Here is an 18,889-nt window from a genome sequence, read left to right as displayed (position 1 = left end):
AACAAAAAGTTGAGTTGCCGATTTCGGTAAATAAATAAATGAAAGGTTATATGATCGCTTGGTGTCAGTCTAGTGTGAAGAAATGACTTATTACAACCATTATTTCAGAAATTAATTAGTGTTAGTTTTATTCAATCGACTATCAGGTTTTGTATAACAACCTCCAATTCTATTTCTCTAGTTATAGTACGATTATCTCAGCAGCAGCAACGTAGGAGATCTTGGTGCCACGCTTGACTACTCATCAATCGCCAGTCTTCTTTCGGAAGCAGTCAATCAAATGAAGGAAGTTTTATAATGGTAGTATCATTAATTTTTTCCTAAAATCACTTACAGGAACTGGTGTGAACTCTCAACTTTGTGATGGTGATGAGTAGTACCTAAAACTAGGTACAGCTCACCAGTAGAGGTCAACAACACATGACAGATGTAACATTTTGTTGTCTAACAAATAGTAGCACCAATCTGAAATGTTTAGTAAACACAATTTAAAGACACTTACATGTTGCTTACCATGAGATGGATGGATTCATTATCTCTTTCAAAATAGAAATCCACAAGATGACTTTGTTAAGTTTGCACCGTTTATTGGGCTGAAAGTAAATCTCTGATTATTTCTTAGCTGACACCAATCAACAGCTTAATACATGTATTGGGATGATACAATTGATGAAAGCTAGCGTAAGCAAGCGTTGATTTTATTTCAATGTTTGGAGAATGAGCTTCGCTAGCAATTGTAAGACATCCATGATCCTGATCATCTGCTCCCCATGTAAGATTATTGAGAGATGTTTTTGCCAGTCCACTATAAGATTTCCAAATTATAGCCTGAATATTGTTTTTATTATTTGTTTTGAATCTTTAAGAGAAGAAGAACGTCCGTTGAAATTGTTGAAGAATATACACGAACAAATATCTTCTTTCCTACAGTAATATCTGAATAGTATTCTACTCATGATATCTACTGTTCTCTAGCATTACTTTGTTTCATGGGACTACTTTTCTCTGGAGTAATTCTCAGACTAATCTCATTTTATAAATAGTTTTTAAAGTCAGCTCCATTGCTTTATGTGTCATACAAGTGGGTATCAGTTCAATATTTATATTTTACATCTCCTGCCCGAAAGGTAAACTTTTTTTATGACTCATGTTTCACTTTCTCATTTTGCAGCGTGAAGGGATTATGAGTGCTCAAGAAAGTCCGACCGCTCTTCAGCAGCAAAGTGTTGATCGAGAGAAGATTTATATGTGGGTAATTGAATTGGCCAACATTGAAACGAGAGAAAATGCCCTTCTTGAATTAAGGTCAGTGATTTAAGTTTAAATCTCAAATGTTTCACCCATGCTTGTGAACTTGCAGCAGTGTGGGAGTGTGTAAAAGTGCCCAAACTTATGGTCTTTGCAACACCCGAGCACACACTTTTTTTTTATTATAAATCGATCAATAATAAGAAAAGAGACGTAGAGTCAGCTCCTAAGCATAAAAAAGTAACAAGAATATGTTTATCTTAACGCTCTAAAACTCACATAATAGGCTTATTATCAGGAAAACATTAAGTGATAGTGCCGAGGTGCACAATGACACTTAATCATGCAGACATTTTAAAAAGAAATAATATTTAAAGATTTGAAGTGTTGCAATTAGTTCATTTGCATTCAGTTTTCTAGCACTATTAAAGTTTTACTACTGCCTCTTTGTTTGGAACCGGGTGCTCATGTCATGCCCTTTTTCCAACCTGTGAATTTCCAATAGTTTCTCTTCAGCAAGAAAAAAAAATAGGAAGTATTAATTTCCTCTCCAGGGAAGAACTTTTAAATGTAATTTTTAATGTATTTGTTAATTTGATTTCATTTCCAGCAAAAAGCGAGAAGTAGTGCCAGATTTGGCTCCTATGTTATGGAATTCATTTGGGACTATTGCTGCCCTTCTTCAAGAAATCATCAACATTTATCCTGCTATTAACCCTGCAACTTTGACTGCTCATCAGTCCAACCGCGTTTGCAATGCTCTGGCGCTCCTTCAGTGTGTTGCCTCTCATTCAGAGACTCGCTCAGCATTCCTCGCTGCTCATATTCCTTTATATTTATATCCATTTTTACACACTGTTAGTAAAACTCGACCATTTGAATACCTCCGGTTGACGAGCCTTGGTGTGATCGGAGCCCTTGTCAAGGTATGTGTCCATAGACAACAACTTTCTGTATAACGTGTTATCAGTGATTTTCTGAAAAATACAATTTTGGAATATATTTGAAAATGTAGGAAGCTCATCTGAGCACTGTAACAAGATTTAAATGGATGATCCTAGATACAAGCGGGGTCGTTTTTCCTGCGAAAAATAGGTTTCCGGTACCCACCATACATCACACAGACAACCATAGGAAAAAGTTCAGGCATGAACACCTTGTAAAGAAAGCCTTTCCCCTACGGTGTGTACCGGAGTACAAAATCCTATTTTTTGCTGGAACAGGTGTCCTGCTTTTACACCAATTTGGACTCAAAATGGAGCTACGGATCTTCCAATTTTTTAAGGCTCAACACATCAATACTAGTAAACCGTGTATATTGGTTCCATGTGTGTAAAAGATGTCTGATCTTGCAATCTGCAGACCTTAGCAAATTTAAGGCTACAAGGTCATTTCCAAAAGTGATGAACTCTTTTTTTTATTCCGTCTATTTCTGTCCCTCTCTCTCTCTCTCTTTCTCAGTACTTAAAAAAATGGAACAAATAGTTCAGTTTGCCATAGAAATAAGCATTTTCCAACAGGGTAACTACAAAATTTGGCTGCAAGGTAAAAATGCTGGATTTTGGAACACACTCAGCATTTTGGAACTTTTTGCATCCTTGCTCGGTCTATGATATCACAAATTTCCTGTCGTATTTTATTTTCTTGAGGGAGTTTTTTTTTTTTTTTTTTTTGGTCACGTCTATGTAGTTAAGAAGGGAGATCCTTCAAGGAAGTAAAATACGTTTTGCTGGAAATTACAAGATACCTTAGGCTAAGCAGGGATGCAAGAAGTTCCAAAGTCTCTTGAAGAATGACCAATCATTGTTATTGTACAAAATTCTGTGAGATTTATGTTCGCCCATTTAAAGATATTCGCTAAAATTTTCATGCGAAAAAAGTCTGATAACGCTCTTTTGAAGAAATGGAAAATGGGTGTCAGTTTTTAGTTGTATCCAATTTTTAAAACTTTGATCTTCTGAGGGTTTTTTATTAATTTCTTTATGCGCCAACTCAAGTTAACGTATGGTATCTTTTTTTTCAGACTGATGAACAAGAAGTTATTACTTTCCTACTAACAACAGAAATCATACCTCTGTGTTTACGCATAATGGAGTCTGGCTCAGAACTTTCGAAAACCGTCGCCACTTTCATCCTTCAAAAAATTCTTTTGGATGATAGTGGCTTGTCCTATATTTGTCAAACTTATGATAGATTCTCTCATGTTGCCATGATCCTCGTAAGTATTTGTATACGTAGATATTTAAAAAAAACACAATAAAATCAAAACCACAATTTTTCAAAACGAGTATTTTTGACTAAAGCAGGTTTAACGTCAAGAACTTACCCTCTGATTTGTCATAAGGAAAAAAAGGAGACAAAAATAGTAAAGGAAAATACTTTAAGTTGCCTGTTGAGTCTCAAATAACCTACGAACAGAAATTTTGAAACAATTAGCATTCTCTCAGTATTCCTTATTCTCATAAGTAAGTAGGACAACTTGTGACCAAGTGAATTCTTAAAAACTGCGAATGGTCGGGGGATTTTTGCAAATATGTACCTTTATAGCAGAGACTCAGCCCTGAACGCTGTTAAAAAATAATTTCAAATTAGCGTTTTATTTTGTTGAGCCAGGTTACTGCCAAAGTTACTTTTTATTTAGAATTTACTCTTGCATCATAAACCCTAGGATGCTTTTAATTTTAAGCAGCTGGTCTGTTACACCTCCCAAGGCATGTAATTCATTTATTTAACCACCAAGCTCCAAGGGAAAGTGATCTTTCCAGTTTCACAGAAGTCTATTTTAGCCCATATCAGAAATCATTGAAAAAAAAAATCTGTTATCGCGTCAATTTTGATCATTTTGCTTTAAAATCCAATGTAAAAAGCAAAAAATGTGAGGCTCATCTACCATTGTTTCATGTGCTCTTTTTGAAGGTTTTATCGCTGAATTTTGTTTTTCTTTAATGTATTTTTCCAGGGGAAAATGGTGTTATCTTTGGCCAAAGAACCCTCCGCTAGGTTGCTGAAGCATGTAGTTCGTTGCTACCTCAGGCTTTCTGATAATGCAAGGTATGCATGTCCAAGTTTTACTTTAATTTATTGGTTATGATCTCGGTTTCGGTAGAGATTCTTCAATGATGAGAATTTTCATGGACACAGTGACCATTCATTAGAAATGAACTTAAATGTATTGTGATAAATTTTTTATCAGGGTCTACCATCAGTAAAAAACGTATGATATCAGGAAAAATCAGGGAATCAGGAGAAAATCAGTCATAAATCAGGAAATTTTGGGTGGGTCAAGCAGTTTTCATTTCCTTACATGCAGTTTAGCACATGCAAAAATGAAACATTTGATTTAATTCAAGAAAAATGTTCATTTGTAAAATAAAACGAGTGTCATTTTATTTGCGCCAAAAATCAGGAGATTCTGTTTAAACAAGAAAAATCAGGAAAACCCAAAATTAAATTTTAGTAGACACCCTGCATAAGTTCGCAGTGTTCATCGAACACTCTAAAATATTATGAACCAATAGATGAGCTAGGCAATAATGAAGGAAGTTGTAATAACACTAAAAATCAGTGTGTAAAGAAAATAACTAATTATGTGGTTAGGTTATTGGATAATTTTTAATCTTAATTAAGAAGCAAATAGTTTGCAGGGCAAAAGTGTTAATTCAGTGATGCCTAAACTAACTCGGAATTCTCATTTTCAGAGCGTGTGTGGCATTACGACAGTGCTTACCAGATCAGCTCAGGGATGCCACCTTTGTGATGTGTCTTCAAGAGGACAAATCCACCAAGCATTGGCTTGCTCAACTCTTAAAGAACTTGGAAACCCGAAGTGTTGGGCCCGTGGTCATAGCACCCTTATCCCCGCAGTAACGTCTAACAACAAATTGAAGAATTACTAACTAATTTTTAAAGCAACTCCATTTTTTTTTTCATTTTTTTATTTGCCTGTTTATTGTGCCTAGCCTGTTCACCTCTTTGTAATTTAGATTTTTTGATGAGAATGGTTTTATGATAAATTGCAACAATTTTTTTCTGACTCTCGGTGATTAGAAATGCATGATTCGGATCAAAAATGAGAAACCATTGCCCACCTTAAATTATTCTAAATATTTGACCGTATTTTAGGTTTTCTAGATTATTAATCAGTTATTGTTTCTAAAAGTTGTTTTAATGCTGTAGTTTCATGATTTAGAGACTCATTCTGAAGTTACAGTGCTTTTACTAAGTAGAATGATTAGCTGAGTCTTTCAAAGACTGTAAAATACAATCATTTTTTTTATTATTATTATTATTATTAATTCTGTCACATATTTAATATTTTATGGAATACCTGCAGCTCCTGTTCATCACAAGTTTGTTTAGTAAACCATCATCAATTTTAAAAAAAGTAAAAAATATCCCTTGAAGTGGTCAGAACAGACTGATTGCGTTCTTCAGATCAGAGGCTATTGAAGAATACAATTAAATGCAGTACCTTGTAAATTCTCTAATGGAGCTTGCCAGGAAATTTGATCTTTTGAAAATATTCTTGCATGCATGATTTATGTTCTTAGAAGGGAAATATTTTCCTTTGAATAGTAATGAAAATGTGATATTAACAATGAATGTCTGACGTTTAATAGTTAGGATTTTTTATTTGTGTCGTTAAATAATCTTATTGTATTAACTTTGCTAGGGTTTTAAGCTCTTCTGTTACATAATAGGATATCAAGGTTTCAGGTATTAATTTTGCTAAATCATAAAAGCTTGGTATAAAGCTCTTTTTTTATTTTTCAGTTTTAAAATATGTCCCTCTTTTCCTATATCCTAGGTTTTCAGTTGGCACTCAGTTGTTCTTAGTCAGACTACCAGAAGGCCTTCATGATTTAACAGTAAACTCTCCCGCATTAAATTTATATCAGGAAAAAATCTGCAATTTTTGGTTTCACTCTTTTTTCATATTTATTTTGATGTGCAAGTCTGAAAATGCATAATTTAGTTACGCAGGATTGATCTAACCTTGATTTTACTGCCGCATGCTTTTCATGTTTAATTATTTTGAATTAAAAAGTCGAAGGGGAAAGTATTATTTTTCCATTTTTTAGACCTTGATAAATGTGATTTAGTCAATAAAAAGAATACTTGGGGTAAAGAGGTTGATTTTTTACCAAATTAAACTTCGCTGCTTATAGAAATTCACTTTGCATCAGTTGTCCTGAAGAACACCCAAGAATTCAGAGAATAATTCAAAAATATTTTAAAATTCTAATTTTTTTTTCTTTAGAGTAGCAAACAAATACAAAATGAATTTCTGTAGCCAGTGATTGTAGATGGGGTCAAACTGAACCTTTTCGCCTTGAATTCCTTTTTCCCTTACTCTCTCGTTAAACATTTCCACAAGTATCTCAGCATGGGGAAGGTATTTTATCGTAAGAACTTTGCAGAGCACCTTTGATTACATAATCTCAATTCCTTGCTGACTAAGCAGAAAAATTTGATCGAATTTCAGAGCACGACAAGGAACTCTAAATTCCTAATTTTACTGCGCCGCATCAAATTTACAGCCCCAGAGCTGTGAAAAATTGAGATCTCATTTAAAAGGTATCTTATTTTAATGCACTCTCTTGTCCAAAGCAAGTATCTTATGATATTTTCAGTATATAATTTATATTATTCCTGCTGATTCCCTCCTGACTCATAAATTTTTCTTTATTTTGACAACTAAGAACAAACTTCGTAACAATGTACATAAACTGGTACCTTTAGTGGAGGTCAATTTTTCTGAAGATGTTAATAGTCATTATTGTCAGTAGTTTTCTCTACTTGCTACACCAACAGAAGGAATATTTTAATTTTTAAGTGACTGAAAGCACTTGGTGTGGTCTTTTTATAATGTCAAAACGTCACTCTACTATTTTGTAAACTTGTGCGTTGGGAAGTATTGATTTTAATTTTGACTTGTAATTTATTTTATTAAATTTCTGGTAAATATGACCGTGTTTATCTTTTGACTCTCCAATGGATCCTTGCTTAGCCATTTAGAATACTCAAATGAAGTCATTTTTGATGTGCCTCTAGAATATGAATAATCAATTAGGGACAAGACCCCCCCCCCCCCCTCCGGTTTTCTAGAACCTTCCATCAACATCCCCTATTTCTATTTTTTCTCACAGCTCTTATGAAAGGTTGCAGTATTCATCAAACAAAATAGAAAATCCAAAATCTAATTTCTGCGATGATCAAAATGATACACTTTTTGACAGAGGTGTAATGAATGAAACCAGAGTCATAAATACAGCTGGGAGTTAGCGCCTCCCACCCCCTACCCATCGAAAAAGTGTAACTGAACATATGGACTGCATTTTGCAAAAAGGAACCAAGAGCATTGCAATGTTGCTAAGATTGTGCAACTTCTTTTGTCCTGGAAGAAAAACCTGGCCACCTATAAACATTTTCTATTTTACACGCTAAAGACTGTGAACTTGAGACAAAAATCACCGTGTAAATTTCATATTATTGCATGATTACAGTAGTTTTATTGCAAAGGGTGAAGTCGCTCAATTTTAGTAACATGGCAATGCCCCTGGTTCTTTTTTGCGTAATGCAATCCATATAACGTACTCAATAATAAATGAACACATTGCCCTGCTTCAAGATAAATTGGACGTATTTATGCGAAAAGGAGATATGTGGAAGTGGAAAGATGGGGTGTGCTCGTTAGTGGTCGGGCCATAAGAATGAATGGGGAATAATTGTGCGCCAGTGACGTCAGCGGCAATGAGTGCGCACTCTAACGACGGGGAGATGGTCGTCGGGGCGCTGTAACTCGTGAGCCCTGTGCACAAGGCTCTCTTCCCATGCCCGCGGCTCATGAGTTAGCATATTTTGCCGTTTAGCTCCTTTTGATTTAATAGAAAATCCCGCTTCTCAATTTTCTCAAAAGGAGCTATATCCACTTTTACATTCTTTCTTATGACCCAACTAACGAGCACACCCCATCTTTCCACTTGCACATATCTCCTTTTAGCATAAATACGTCCAATTTTTAACTACACTTTTGATCGTTGTTTTTACAAGGATTTGAAGTACAATTGCACCACTAATCTACCATCCGAGACTAATTGTGGGGGGGCAGTAGGGCAGGGCACAGTGCTTGATTTGTTCATTCCCAAAATAGATCGTATTCGATACATCAAACGGGTGAGATTGTATCGATATCGATTGGTTCAAAACATAAACATAGCCTCAAAATTAAATTCAGAAATCTAAGAAAACGGGTCTCTTGTAACAGATTTTTCATTCTTTTGAGTACCAAATGCCAATGCCAAGTGAAATTGTCAGGAAATTTCTCATTTTCGGCTTTTCCGACTTAAATCCTTCCAGTTGGGTTTGAGGTTATGTTCTATTGTTTTGAACCAAACGATACATCGAACCGTTATCGAATACGGTCTATTGAAAAATACCGCGTGAAACGAACACCGACGATTGGGCACTCGTTTCCCCCACCATTCCAGCGGCGTGTCTCAAAGCGCGGGAAAAAACAGCACACATACACATGGTCACATGATGTAAACAACGTAATCAACACAACAAGAACCAAAGGCAAGAGATAACATACTTTTTACAACCCTCCTAAGCTGTCGCTGTTCTAATTTTTTCGTAGATATAATTTTCGTTGTATAGATCACAATTCAAAATTAAGCCCTGTTATTTTTCTAAACTTACCTGAGCACTTTCTCAAATTCTGTATAATTTTCTCTAACCTCTGAACTGAGGGAACTCCTCTCGGGTTCAATTTTCGAAAAGTTTAGTTCCTCCCTCAGTTTTCCTCTCGTGGTTTTCGGAAAAATCTTCATCACATGTACTTATCTCATCTCGTAGTTTAGACTTGTTTGATGTACGGGCAGCTGAACTCTTATTCTTAGTGAAGTTAAGTCAAGGACGATGGCTGACGGGTCCTTCTACTTCCATCTCCATCCATTGAAGGAAAAGTTGACAAAAAAGTATCCTCGCCGAGACAATGAGATTAACACATTATTGGGACTGTTTGCCGTGGTAAGTGACTTATTTTCACCCATGCTCAGACCTCGAGCTGATACAGTTGATTAACGTATTCAGTTTTTTTCCATCAGAAATCAGTTATACTACTGTCTACCTCATGTGTTAGTGACTGGTAACTAGGTCTATATTTCTAAACTGAATAGTGTGGATGAAGTGAGGTCAGGCCCATTCCACAAATGCCAAGTTTTTTTTAATTTGGGCGGAATGAAGTCTAGCTGATTGCAAGTTCTAATTTATTCTCCCCACGCTCAGATAGAAGGGGGTAAACAACGATGCGCAGCTGAAAGTTCAGCGAACCATTGCCCAAGTGAAAATTAGCAAGAGAAATAACCATTTAAAGGAGCACAAGGTCATTCTGATGGTACTTTGATTGTCATTGATATCAGCAGCATCTACCAAATGTTATGACATGCGACAACATTTTGATTTTTCAGAAACAGCCGATAGCAACATGTTAGCTGTCAAAATCATGAGATCAAAACTCCTAATCAAGTCAGGCGGTGAGCGAAGGATGGATTTTTTTAAACTTTAGTTACTGCCATATCTAGAAATGCAGAAAATGCCTGATCTCACAATCTTATTGCGGCAAACAAGAGGCAAATCTTGGGCCGATTTTTAAAAGAGTTGGCCATTTTTTTTCTTCTTTTCTTGTGTTCAATACTTTGAAAAATACTCTCATAAATAGGAATAAATCACATTTTACTAGGCAATCGGGAGCTCTAGAAGTGGCTGTATGGCTGTGAGGCAGTAACATCGGAATGCAGCGAATGGTCGGAATTTTGGAACTTCCTGCAACCCTGGCTGTATCACGGCAAAAGAAAAGCAAAACTTAACTACTGCAAACCTCTGAGCCTGAAAAATTCAGTCCTAGCCAAGTCTCTGTTTCGCTTCCTCTGAGGAAGGAAGTATTATATTCCATATCTTTGATAAATTATTTTGGCTCTAATGGTAGTGAGTGGGAATTTCATCCCCTTGCAGTTCAGAAGTTCTTTCTCTTGTTTCATTCATGACAGATTTGTTCGAGACTTTGGGATGCCGTCTTGCGTGAACTGAAACTGCAGTAAGCAATTGAAATTTTTTCGTGTTTTTCAGCCTGAAGAACAGATGTTGCCCAGTCTAATTGTGTATGGTCTTTCATCCACTGGAAAGACCAGCATTCTTTTGGAACTTTTGACGTTGGTGAAAGTGAAGCATTGTGTAGTCAACTGTATTGAGGCGTACACTAATAGACTTCTGTTGAAACCTATTATTGAAACATTCTGTAAGTTAATTCCACTACTTATAATTTTTTATCTAGAAGCTGCCATGCTTGTTTTATGCAAGTTTACTTAATCTCCATGTTTGTTCATTGAAATCTAGATAGTAGACAAGTAAGAGCTAGACATTACAGAATGCTTTAGATTCACTAAATACCTGTATTTAATTTCCACTCAAGTTCAAGTCGGCAACTTTTTAAATTCAACGCAAAGCCTAAATTGTCTCGCATGCTCTTCTCTTACTTTCAACTTGTCAGAGCAATAACCCATCTAGGGTGATTTTTCTGCAATAACTTCTTCTATTTACAATTTTACAGTGGGCCAAGAAAGATGTGAAACGGAAAATATTCGCTGTGACTCGATTATGCAATTTGTTCACTTGTTGAAAGCGGAAAGTAAGTCAAATAAAACATTCAGGGAGAGTCCTCATATCATTGTAAGTTGTTTGTTTTTGTTTTACTCTTATTTTAGGTTCTTTTTAGAAAACAGATCACATAAAAAATAAAATTCGAAAATAACATCAATGAAACAAGATGAGGTGGCAGTGATGCATGAAGAGGAGTAGCATAATAATTTCCTCCAGTGATAATGAAATCTGAATAAATTCAAAGACAATAGTCCTTAACTTACACCACATCAAAAGAACTTCTGATCAGAAACTGAAACTCCAGTTACAATAAATGAATAAAATCACTATCATGGAACTGATTGTTCTGAACAGAAAATTATTGAACCTTCGAATAAGCCCTCGTAGCAAATGTTCGAACGTCTACTGGACTTATGTAGATGCTTTGGAGTGGTAAGCTTATTTGAAAACCAATACTGGCTCAGCATGAAAAATAAACCTCAATAGAAATTTGACTTAAATTAATTGATACTTTCACAACGGTGTAGTTTTCAAGTAACGTGACAATGTCACATCTCTACAAATCAGAGGGTCATCTTGTAAGCTTATATAATTTTTACCCGTATTTTTGCTGAATTTTTCTTGCTCCAAGTTCACCATTTTACAAGTAAGATTTATGAATACCGTAATTTCAGGATCCACTCAATATTTACTAATTTCTCTTTTTTTTCTGTAAAGAAATATTTACTTAAATAAAATGTTGATATTAATGTTTCTTCCAAAAAATCAGTCGGCAGTAGTTTTTGCTTGTCTCTGCAATTGCCTGTGTCCTGTGTCACACTATCAAAACACTCTCATCAAAATGTCGAGGTCCAGATGCGCGCGCAGCAGCCTCTTCTTCAAAGGCGTGGGGCCCGCTTGCTTTTCAAGAGTTAGTGAGCTCTGATTGGTTCTTCTATTTCTCTGTCACAGAAACGATCTTGCGCAGAGCGCTGACCTTGATGTTTTGATGAAACAATTTGATAGTGTGACACAGGCAATCGCTTCTTGCAGCTTCAAAGGCATCGTTGCTCAAAGTGGTGAAAAAAGGGGCAGGGCATAAATGTGTTTAATAATTGAGAAAGAGGTTCAGAAAACAAGCCTGATAGCTATTCATAAAGAGAGCAACAGCGAGCAAGGAGGGGAGACCTCTTCTGGCTAATAGGCAGAGTTATAGTAGAGACATTTATGACTTCTAGAGCCAGTAAACAAACATTAACGAATTAGAACATTTCAATTTGAGGCTGCGTAAACAAATTGTACAAAATTGAAATAATAAATTCAAACTTACATAGAAAACACAGTAAAAAAGGCCTATTTCATCTCCTTTTCTTTGAGAGTTAGGGGGTATCTTTTCGATTTCACATTAGTTGCTTTTGCCTCACTTTTGATATTTACAGTTTTTTACCTTGTTTTTTTTCAGTTTCTGTTTTGTAACACTTTAATTTTACTTATCAGTTAGTGAATCCTTTAACCTTTTTCCAGGTATTAAAAAATTGTAATAAACTATCTGAAATTCAATTACAAGCCTTTGCTCGGATATCAGAACTGACTGAAAAGGATAACTTATGTTGCATCATGATAACCCAAATAGTACCTTCTCAGTTTAACTTCAATTATCCAATACAGACCATTGTTTTTCCCCAGTACAGCAAAGGTAAGCAATCAACACTTTTCAATTTTCAGGGTTGCCAGTCAGAGAATACCAGGAAAACCGAGGAATGGCAGGGAAATTTAAAAAGTCAGAGAAAACCTGGAAATGTCAGAGAAAAAATTTCAAGTTACCTTTATTTCCTGTCTAGAATGGATGTGATGTTTTGTACAAAAAATCTTGTCTGAAAACTGCCTCTAATCATTTCTTTTTAAGCATCTGGCATACCCTCAATTGTCAGGGAATTTTACCAAAATGTAACAGAGAAATCAAGGGAATATCAGGGAATTTACCAAAATGTAAAAGAGAAATCAAGGAAATGTCAGGGAATTTCATTTTCTACATTCAATGGCAACCCTGTATTTTTTTATGAGATCCCTTGACTTCATTTTTAGTGCTTTTCCATGTTATTAGGAAATGGCTCTTTTTTATGGTGTAGAAATGCTTTCATTTACACCGAATGAACCCGAGAGGAATGAAGTTTTATTTTGGGTAACTATTTTCAAACACTAGTCACACATTTTCTTCCGTCAAAAATTCAAAGTCAAAGAAGAACATTTTAAATGTGAGAAAAAGTGTTGGACTTTATCTCCAAAATTGCGTCCTATGGAGGAAAATGAAGGAAACTTCAAACCCCTTTTCTTTGGTTTGATCTTGATGTGACTCGGTGCTTTTTAGTATATCGATTGATCTGCCGTTTAAACCTATGGAAAAGGATAGATTAACAGGCTGCTTGCAACAAACAACTGAATAATGGATTCTTTACCATAGCTTCAAAGGGGGATTTATGGATGATCGATCACATCACGCTTCATTACTGATGTGACTTGGTTTCTTCCTATTAAATTTGGTACATTTGATCCTTTCTGTTAGAATTTGCAGTTGAGAAAAGAGCACTTTTCAAAACCATCTGAGGACTTCTAATTCAGTTATTAATTACCTCTCCGCCTCCGTCAGAGCAAAAGAAAAAAGTTGAAAAATAATTTTCGGCTGAAAATTGTACATCATAGTAAGGTCAGGTGGTTACATCTGTTTTTTTTACTTCTGAAGTACAGTCCCTGAAGGAAATTTACATTTGCACTGTATCATCAGTAGCTTTGATAATTTATTCTCTTGTTGCTTTACTCCTCTACCAATCAATTGGAATCTAACTTTTAACCGAAAAAATCCTTAGAGGCAATATGTATTGCTGAATTCTGCCAAAAGCAGGAGGTAAAGTACATTCAAACCGGTCTCCACGACTATCTCGCACTGATTTTTAATTTGTTGCAGATGATCTGTTATGCATCTTGTGGAGTCAGAGGCCTCCAGAATATCCTGAAGAATTCTATAGAGACTACCTTAATCTCTTCCTGGGCTATTTCCTTCATGTTTGCAGAGATCTGAAGGAGCTAAAAAATTGGGTAATTACTTTAAATGATAACTGGATATCTCAATGAGTTTCCTTAGATATCTATCAGAAAAAGTGAAATTAGTAAACTGCATTTTTCAATTTTACTGTAGAGCTCTTCATTTTTAGCTGCCGTTAGAATTCTTGTCTGATGTAAGAACTCATTTCAGGCAGAGCTATGTCTGGGTAGAGAGATGTAGAGTTTGCTGTAGCGCACCAAGTTCTATTAATGATTGAAAAGTCTTATCATAGGAAAAAAAGCCCATTCAAGCAATATTCTCTGTTAAAAACTGACCCTGTCCGAGCAGTTACAGTTGAATATTGAATTTAACGCATGATCATGATCTCACAATTTCTGTATTGAAGTAATTCATCTGTCAAATTGCCACCATTTCAAAAGCCAAACCTGAAAATCTCATATTTTTACAGAAGTGTTTCAATGTTTCCGCAGTTATATTTTTTGAAAGAGAGATTAACCAGGGTTTCAGTTTGAAATTTTCATGAAATTTTTTCTCAACAAGAGAAAAAGAATCTCGAAAATGTTCAAGAAATTATGTTGATTAGTTCTACAATTAATATGAAGTTTGGCCAGGAGTCGGAATCGTCATAAAAACCAGATACAGTGTTTCTAAATTTAGTCATTGATCTCCATTTTTTATTATCAGATGTTTTCTCTCTTTCCAATTAGGTCAAAATTGTCTTTAATAAGTATGTTGAACCTATCGAAAAGAAGGAATTGAAGTTGTCAGATTCAAACCTCAGGTCCTTGTTATTCCGAGCCATCAAACCGTACCTTCAAAAAATAACCAATTGCGTCTATCTTGGCACTGAGTAAGTACTGTTAGTCATTTTTACGGTCTAATATAATGATGATTTCAGCACATTGATGCAAATATTTATGTTGGACCTCAAACTTTTCAGACTCACCAAATCAAACTGCAAAGAGAGTTTTCCAAAAAAGTCAAAAGAAAAATATTCTTCAGTTTTTCAGGAAATTAATATCTTCACAGAGGCTATTTTGCGTTGTCTAAATGCCTTTAAGGCAGGCCTTAGTGTAGCAGAGTTATCTAAAAGTCATGATTGGGAAGTGGAGTTGAGACTTACATAACTTTATTCATGTTTATTTTTTTCTCCGTGTCCCTAATTGTGATGTTATTTGAACTCAAGTAACTCAATAATCATTAATAAGAAATCCCCCACTGAATGACCATTAAAGGTAAAATTTGGGTTGTACGAATAAGATATCCTTAGACTGGGTTCCATTAATTTTCAGATAAAATTGTCTAGATTGTGGAGTGGGTGTTTTTTTTTCCTACCTGGAGGTGCCTTTTCTTCTCATTTTTCATTGAGACAAATTGTTATTTTAATCATGTTCATGTGTTCCAGTTTCTCTATCAAAGGAGCCGTTGAGCCAGAATCAAAATTAGGAAATTCTGCGATTGATCTACCAATGTACACCAAGTACCTCTTAATTGCTGCGTACTTAGCATCGTTTAATTCACCTAAATATGACAAAAGGCTCTACCTGAAAGGAAGCGATAAGGCCAAGAAACGTGCTGCGATCAAGCATACTGCTGAAAAGTCTGTCAAACAATGTTTAGGGCCTAAGGCTTTCTCTCTCAACCGATTATTGGCAATTTTTTATGCAATTTGTGATGAACCAGTCAACTTGACAGTTAATATTTATTCCCAGGTAGGCACTGAGTTCATTTTTTATTTTTTTTAGACTTTATTTCTAATTGCATCATGATTAGGGTTCTAATCTCTTGTGTACCATCTTTTACTTTAGAAATTATTTGTAGTTCGGAATTTTTTTGAACAGGGTTGCTTAAGCAAATAAGGAAAAGTTAACCTATTCCCTCTCCCATGTATAGAAGATCCAAATGATTTCCCCACTGACCTTTTCTTGAGTTTTTAGTTTTAAATATTATTAAAATATGTGGTCATTAATGAGCTTAATTCATAAGTTTGATCTCTCATTTTTACTTTTTTAAATGAATCTAGATACTTTTTCTACGTACATTTTCACCTTAACTATTTTCAAAAAATAAAATCCATCAAAATTGAATGTTCATCTCGAGGGTTCATTGAAGTGGAAAGTATGACAGAAATAATTTAACGGATTGATGTTGTCGATTGAACAGCAGAATTTTTATCTGCTATACTTCCATCCAAATGTTCGGGTAATTTTACTCCAAAATTTAAGAAGATTCTCTCCCAGCATGTATCAACTTCCTGTGTATCCAATTTTATTCATGCAACAGGAGAAAAATCGCTGATTTACGATGATACATCAATACCACGACAACGATGTTAAACTGAAGTATGCAGATTCACCCTTATCCTCTCGATTCAAAATAAATTATAGATTATTTGTTTTGATAAAAAATTTCATCATTTTTCTCAAGATCAGAGATGCAGGAAGAATCAAATGGTGCGTAGACAGGATTTAGATTTTATTTTGCTGTCACCCTGTTCTGACTGGGCAGAACTATTAATCTAGTTTTTCACTCATTTTCACTCAATTTTAACCAGTTTTAATTCACCTCATTTATTTGATTTTCTTCCAGATTGCATCTTTAATTGAACTGAGGCTGATGATGCACACTAATAGCGACAACCTTGATGAGCCCAAATTCAAAACCACAGCGCCTTTTAGTTGTGTGGAAGATGTTGGAAAGTGAGTCTGATTATGATATTTTTTTTCTTTACTTAATTTCAAAGTATTTCATCATGAGTGCAGTAAAGAAGAACGGTAATCAAGTGTATTTTCTTTTGATGCCTGAGATGTTGTAATGGATAATTATCAACCCCAGAGAAAATGAAGGATTTACAGGCAATTCCACCATTTTGAGATTTTAAGAGTTTTCTGAGGATAAGTCTATAAATTATGTCTTGTTAACGATTGAATTTTTCGACTTTTTTCCTCCATCCCATTTTACCCCTGTCACGCAGGTCTGGAAGCTTCCTAAAAAATTATGTCATGCTACCCTTCATCCCTCCCCCCTCAGAAGTAGGGAAAATTAAGAAAATCCCAACCTATGTGACTAATTTGTTATCAAGCAAGTAGAAGAAAAATAAAGGGGTGAAAAAAGTGTGGCCTGAGCTGTATGTAACAGGGTGGTGAAATAATGATTTGTTCACGCTGTTCTATGGGGGAAGCCAGGCCAAAAAATTCAAAAAACAAAGTCCGAGTCAAATTGAAATTTTGGCCTTGCTTTCTCTGCAAAATGGTGTGAACCCAGGACTATTTTACCACCTTGTTTGTCAGAAAGTTTGACAGTTCCTGAGAAAAAATGCAGAGAGCAAAAAAACATTAGTAGTGAGAAAACATCTACAAATAAGGTGATTTGACATGCTACTTTAATTCTCTAAAATGAAATGCATTGATGAAGTAGTCATTTTTTTATACTGCAACACGGAGCATAGCATGATCGACTCTCAAATTGGTCTTAAGTTGAAGAAGAAAAAGGGAAAAACCTTGGTAAGTGTGGTATCTGGCAGTGCTGAGCCCTCTTTCTCCCTCTGTAACATGAGTTATAACACTCTACCCCCTCCAAAAGTGGCATAACCTTTTGACAGCCCTCAAGAGTTTAGTTTGATGTAGGTAGAATATATAAGCTAATAATAGCTATAAAAGCGAAAAGAAAATAAATCAGAAGAAATCAGATGATGAAGCACGAAACCCGAATATGGGTCCTCCTGATATGATCCGTAAGTTCTATAAATAAGGAAAGGAAAAAATTATCTTTGACGCATTGCACCTTGAGTGTAATCAATCATCTATTCAGGCCTCCTATTTTGTTAGACTTTCCTCCTTCAATTAATTGATATTCTCTTCGTGTGTTTCAGGAATATAAAGTTTGATTTGAAAAATTATCTTCTCGGTGTTTGAAATGGAAATGGAACATACTAAGAAATTCTTAAAGTTGGACGTATTTCTGCCAAACGGAACTAGGTGCATTATGACATGAGCCCTGTTATTAAATATTCTTATGGGTCTCATGTCCTAATACATATAGTTCTGTTTGGTAGAAATACGTCCAGTTGATGTTTGATCATAGGTTAGTTTTAGCTGTCATTCAGGTATTATTAAGCCAGAGAAACTTGTAAAAATTTCCCCTCTGAGCCTGGAATGGGTTACAATTTACTATTATTTGTTTGAATCCCAAGACTGATGTAATTGTTAATACATACCGTTTTACTTTACTCCAAGATTCCAAGAACTTTTTTTTATCATTGTGTGCTTCTAAAGTTGGTGATTAGTGAATGTAAATTATAATGTATTAAAATATTTTTTACACACATTTTTATCTGCTTGTTTGAAGACGTTAATATTCTTCATCTGACCTTAATTCATGCTCTTTAGGGTGAATTTTCAGCGCTAGTTCTAAAATAAACCACCATGGCGCACTGCTAAAATATGGCTCCAAAAGCAACAACTATCGTAATAATAACAGCTGCATCCATCTCCAAGACTCATCAATTTTAACATTTTAACTGCATGTGTCTAGAATATATAAAATCGAAAACAAGCTCTGGAAGTTCAATAGTAAAGGTAAAAAATGATCCCAATTTTCCCCATGACACACCCACAAGCGCGAGAGAGAAACCCCACAGTGCGGAAAGGACATCCGCAACTGCTGAGAGTGATTACTCACAGTCACATCAAGAGAAGCGAGAGATTTTGCTAAATAAGTTTGAACACATCTTTCACCTTTGAAATTTTAATTCGGATAATTTGCTGTTAAGAAGATCTCAAAAGTGCTCTTAAGACAACTAAATTTTTCAAAATTTTCTGGGAAAGGCCCCTGCAGGATCTGCCTTTGAGGCTATGGAAATCCTCGAGCTCTCCTTGGAACCTGTGGGATTCCGAAAATTCCCCTTTACGGGGTGTTTTTGTGTCCCCTGGATATTCCTTG

At 35.3% G+C, this 18,889-nt stretch overlaps 2 protein-coding genes across 3 annotated transcripts; both read left to right on the top strand.

Annotated features, from left to right (window-relative positions):
• Positions 1-11: 11 nt before the first annotated feature.
• On the top strand, positions 12-7,218 carry Rcd-1 (Required for cell differentiation 1). Its single transcript, XM_019055861.2, has 6 exons — positions 12-300; positions 1,172-1,305; positions 1,859-2,174; positions 3,272-3,466; positions 4,208-4,299; positions 4,947-7,218. Exons 1-6 carry the CDS (start codon positions 298-300, stop codon positions 5,113-5,115), a joined length of 909 nt encoding a protein of 302 aa, XP_018911406.1. The 5' UTR covers positions 12-297; the 3' UTR covers positions 5,116-7,218.
• A 1,591-nt stretch (positions 7,219-8,809) lies between these two features.
• On the top strand, positions 8,810-18,274 carry Orc5 (origin recognition complex subunit 5). 2 transcript variants are annotated; one of them, XM_072297349.1, is made up of 10 exons: positions 8,810-9,279; positions 10,378-10,546; positions 10,859-10,977; positions 12,412-12,583; positions 13,850-13,980; positions 14,656-14,798; positions 15,354-15,660; positions 16,538-16,647; positions 17,820-17,888; positions 18,007-18,274. In XM_072297349.1, the coding sequence occupies exons 1-9, from the start codon at positions 9,169-9,171 to the stop codon at positions 17,860-17,862; spliced, it is 1,305 nt and encodes a 434-aa protein (XP_072153450.1). In that variant the 5' UTR covers positions 8,810-9,168; the 3' UTR covers positions 17,863-17,888; positions 18,007-18,274. The 2 variants fall into 2 exon arrangements, with proteins under 2 accessions (XP_072153450.1, XP_018911407.2); XM_019055862.2 differs by having other exon boundaries at positions 8,811-9,279; positions 17,820-18,274.
• The last annotated feature ends 615 nt before the right edge of the window (positions 18,275-18,889 follow it).

Source organism: Bemisia tabaci, chromosome 2, assembly GCF_918797505.1.
Source record: "Bemisia tabaci chromosome 2, PGI_BMITA_v3".
Classification (NCBI taxonomy): domain Eukaryota; kingdom Metazoa; phylum Arthropoda; class Insecta; order Hemiptera; family Aleyrodidae; genus Bemisia; species Bemisia tabaci.
The sequence above is the reverse complement of the archived record's forward strand: the minus strand, read 5'-3'. Positions and strand labels throughout refer to the sequence as shown.